This window comes from Octodon degus, unplaced genomic scaffold, assembly GCF_000260255.1.
Source record: "Octodon degus isolate 3935 unplaced genomic scaffold, OctDeg1.0 scaffold00119, whole genome shotgun sequence".
Taxonomy (NCBI): domain Eukaryota; kingdom Metazoa; phylum Chordata; class Mammalia; order Rodentia; family Octodontidae; genus Octodon; species Octodon degus.
In genome coordinates this window covers 6,200,294-6,204,169 of record NW_004524695.1, presented here as the reverse complement: position 1 = coordinate 6,204,169, position 3,876 = coordinate 6,200,294, and the positions used below count along the sequence as shown (strand labels likewise).

At 52.7% G+C, this 3,876-nt stretch overlaps 1 protein-coding gene across 1 annotated transcript in view; it reads left to right on the top strand.

Moving 5' to 3' along the window:
• The first annotated feature begins 1,456 nt into the window (after positions 1 to 1,456).
• The window catches only part of Sox4 (SRY-box 4), a 2,938-nt gene continuing 518 nt past the window's right edge, over positions 1,457 to 3,876 (top strand). Inside the window, exon 1 of the mRNA XM_023699974.1 lies at positions 1,457 to 3,876. This exon is cut by the window's right edge and continues 518 nt beyond it. Coding sequence (XP_023555742.1) covers positions 2,928 to 3,876 — 949 coding nt within the window. The 5' untranslated portion in view covers positions 1,457 to 2,927.

Genomic DNA, 3,876 nt, shown 5'->3' with positions numbered 1-3,876 from the left:
AGGTCAGAGACTACACTTTAGTATACTTTCTTTAGAAATCATGCTTTAAGCATGAACATAATTACTATGACCAACTTAATTTTTACTTTCCCCCATCAAAGTGGTAGATGTATAAATGTTGATATAATCAATTATGTTTATGCACACTTTGAATTATTAAAGTAATTCATCCTCAGAAAACCAGCATTGGTACAAATCCCAAAATAAGTATATTTGTTCTTTTTTATCCCAGAGAAAATACTGATTTCATAGATAACAGACCTCTTAGAAAAAATTTTGTGTCAGGTCATTAATATTTAGGGTGAGTTTCTGTATACACCAGAAAAAAATGATGTCACACTCGCTTTATTATGCCAAAGAAGCACATTTGTATTTTTGTTTTATGGAGTTTCTTTTTTTGTTTTAGGGTTGCACCTTCGAGGAAAAACAGAAGTAAATGACTTGAGTAGCTAGTAGTAAAAAATTGCTTTCACCCTCAAAACCATTCTTGCTTATGCTTGATCCAGTCAGCTGTCTCCATAATGTGTTATTTCCAGTGAAATTCTACATTGCACAACCCAGGCCTCTCGCCAGCCTACACACTGTACAAATTTGACAAAATAAAAGGAAATATGCTACCCAGCACTAGTTTAACCTGGACTGAAAGCTGACTTTATGCTGGCCTATAGGAAACCAGTTTCCTATTAGCGTGAAGTGCAGTTTTTGCTAAAATTCCTATTTTCAGATCTTGAGGAAAAGGTGACTTGTGTGGCTACATTAGTGTATTCTGAATTCTTTGCCACATTATTCACAGTATTCTGAAGGAAGTGCCTTCCTTTTAAAATCACCAGAATAGCAGAGTTGCCACTAACGTGTCCCTGTACAGGGCACATCTATGATCTGTAATGTCTTCTGCACACCAGGAGCCATTCTCAGTGTCAGCCTCTTGAAGCCACTGCTTTTACTAGGACGGGCACCTGGACTGCCCTGGCAAGGGCCCTAACAAACTCAATGATGCCACAACAGTCCCCTAGAAAGCAGTGTTACTGTAACTCCAGGGGAGGACAATGGAGACTCAGTCACACCTCACAGTTACAAAGCCACCAAGAAGGACTAACAGCTGGTCTCGGGCAAGTTTGGAGACTGCGCCCTTCTCTTCTGCCATCAGTCATCACCTCCTGTTTGCCTTCAGTCCCACTTGAACCAAGCAACACACATACAGGAGAAAAACAGGAAGGCTTTGGGAGGTGGACAGGGATACAGGAAAATGTGGAAAACAAATATTTAGAAAGTAAAGTTGGTTTCCAACCAGTAAACCACCATCCTCACCCTATTCGAAACTCCAGGGAGAGTCCTCAGGCCCACATAATTATGGAGCGCTACCTAAGGTGTTTCAAGAGAAAACTGCTCTGTTTGGGCTGCTGTGGATTCATAAAGGAATTTAAATCAGTGAATAGCCATAGTTAACCCTTGTTTGGTTAAGAGTAAGCAATTACTGCAAGAAGTCCTTTTTCTTGCCATCTACAAATGGCAGAAAAACTCTTCTGAGGGGTTTCACACAATACATCATCATCTGCGCTGTACCTACAGTTGTTAAAATAATTGTGATGACAGGTGTCTAGGTAGCACTTTCTTAATGGTTTTCAATATCCGTTGATTTATTGTTGTGGCTTTACCTCCCCTTTACATCGTTGGCTTTAAGAAGGGGCGAGGAACAGATTTTGCACGAGAGGCTGATTCTTTATTCCACTGCTGAAAAGAACTAATAAAAATAATCACTTGGCTTTTAAGCAGAAAGCTTCCATTTACAGTATTTCACCCTTACTCCCCCTCCAAGCCCCTTGTTATCTAACATAATGGTTAGAATACATTTCCGTCTCTCCCCCTCATAATTTCATGCATTAACATTCTCTTCACACAAATACACACGCGCGCGCACACGCACACACAGCAAAAGGAAAAAAGAGGCAGCAGAAATCTCAGCTGTACTTCTAGCCCTTTTAAAAAGTTTGCTCTGTAAATTGGAATGAGGTCAGATTTGGAGCTTCTCATTGCACGCGGAGATTATTATTGCATCGGGTTCCAAGCCAATGGGAAGGACGGGGGCGGGGCTTGGCACGAGGAAGCGTTAGTTACAGCGGCTGATTGGCTGTGGCCAAAGGATAAAGAGGCGCGAGGCGGAATTGGGGTCTGCTCTAAGCTGCAGCTAGAGAAACAGTGTGTGCGGGGAAGAGGCCTGTGTCACTCCCGGGTCTCTAGTTCTTGCACGCTCTTTAAGAGTCTGCACTAGAGGAACTCTGCCATTACCAGCTCCCTTCTTGCAGAAGGGAGGGAGAAACATACATTTATTCATGCCAGTCTGTTGCATGCAGGCTTTCTGGCTTCCTACCTTGCAACAAATTAATTGCACAAACTCCTCAGTGCCGATTCCGCCCACAGAGAGTCCTGGAGCCAGACTCGTTTTTGCTTTGCATGGTAGGAAAGGGACTAAGTGATAGAGACGATGTCGCTTTCCTGAGCTACGGAGAGTGCTCGTCAACTGGAACCAACTGCTTCAGGGTGGGGGGGAAGGAAAAAAGCAAAGAAAGACTTGCCCGGGAGGCGGCGAGAAACTTGCACTGGAAGACGCGCGAGCAGCAGCAGCACTGAAGAAACTCCTCTCCACCTTACTTAGCGCGGTCTCCTCCGGACTCCGCCGACGGCCAGAGCAGGCTGCAGCGCGGTGAGACGCAGAGCGCGGGGCGGATAGGCGCTCCAGCCTGGGAACTACAACTCCTCGCCCGCGTCTCTCGGGGACCTCGCCCCCCGCGCCCACCTCCACTCGGCCGCCAGTGGAGGGGCCCGCCCGGTGTACGCTCGGATCGGGGAGCAGACAGGGCCTGGCGATCGCGCTGCGGCCGCCGCGAGCGAGGGGGTGAGCGCGCGTGGGCGCCCGCCGCGCCGGGGCCATGGTGCAGCAGACCAACAACGCGGAGAACACGGAAGCGCTGCTGGCCGGCGAGAGCTCGGACTCGGGCGCCGGCCTGGAGCTGGGCATCGCCTCCTCGCCCACGCCCGGCTCCACCGCGTCCACGGGAGGCAAGGCCGACGACCCGAGCTGGTGCAAGACGCCAAGCGGGCACATCAAGCGGCCCATGAACGCCTTCATGGTGTGGTCGCAGATCGAGCGGCGCAAGATCATGGAGCAGTCGCCCGACATGCACAACGCCGAGATCTCCAAGCGGCTGGGCAAACGCTGGAAGCTGCTCAAGGACAGCGACAAGATCCCTTTCATTCGGGAGGCGGAGCGGCTGCGGCTCAAGCACATGGCTGACTACCCCGACTACAAGTACCGGCCCAGGAAGAAGGTGAAGTCGGGCAACGCCGGCTCGGGCTCTTCGGCCGCCGCCGCCACCACTGCCAAGCCCGGGGACAAGGGCGACAAGGTCGGTGGCAACAGCGGGGGAAGCAGCGGGAGCACGACCTCGGGGGGCGGCAGCGGCGGCAGCAGCGCCAAGCCCGCGCCCAAAAAGAGCTGCGGCTCCAAGGTGGCGGGCGGTGCCGGGGTCCCCAAGCCGCACGCCAAGCTCGTCCTGGCTGGGGGCGGCGGGAAGGCTGCTGCGGCGGCGGCCTCGTCGTCCTTCGCGGCCGAGCAGGCTGGGGCGGCCGCGCTGGTACCCCTGGGCGCCGCAGACCCCCACGCGCTGTTCAAGGCGCGGACTCCCGGCGCGCCCGCCGCCGCCGCGCTGGCCAAGCACCCGGCGGAGAAGAAGGCGAAGCGCGTGTACCTGTTCGGCGGCCTGGGCGCGCCCGCCTCGCCTGCCGACCCCAGCGACCCCCTGGGGCTGTACGAGGAAGCCGGCACCGGCCGATCGCCCGCCGCGCCCAGCCTGAGCGCGCGCAGCAGCCCCGCGTCCT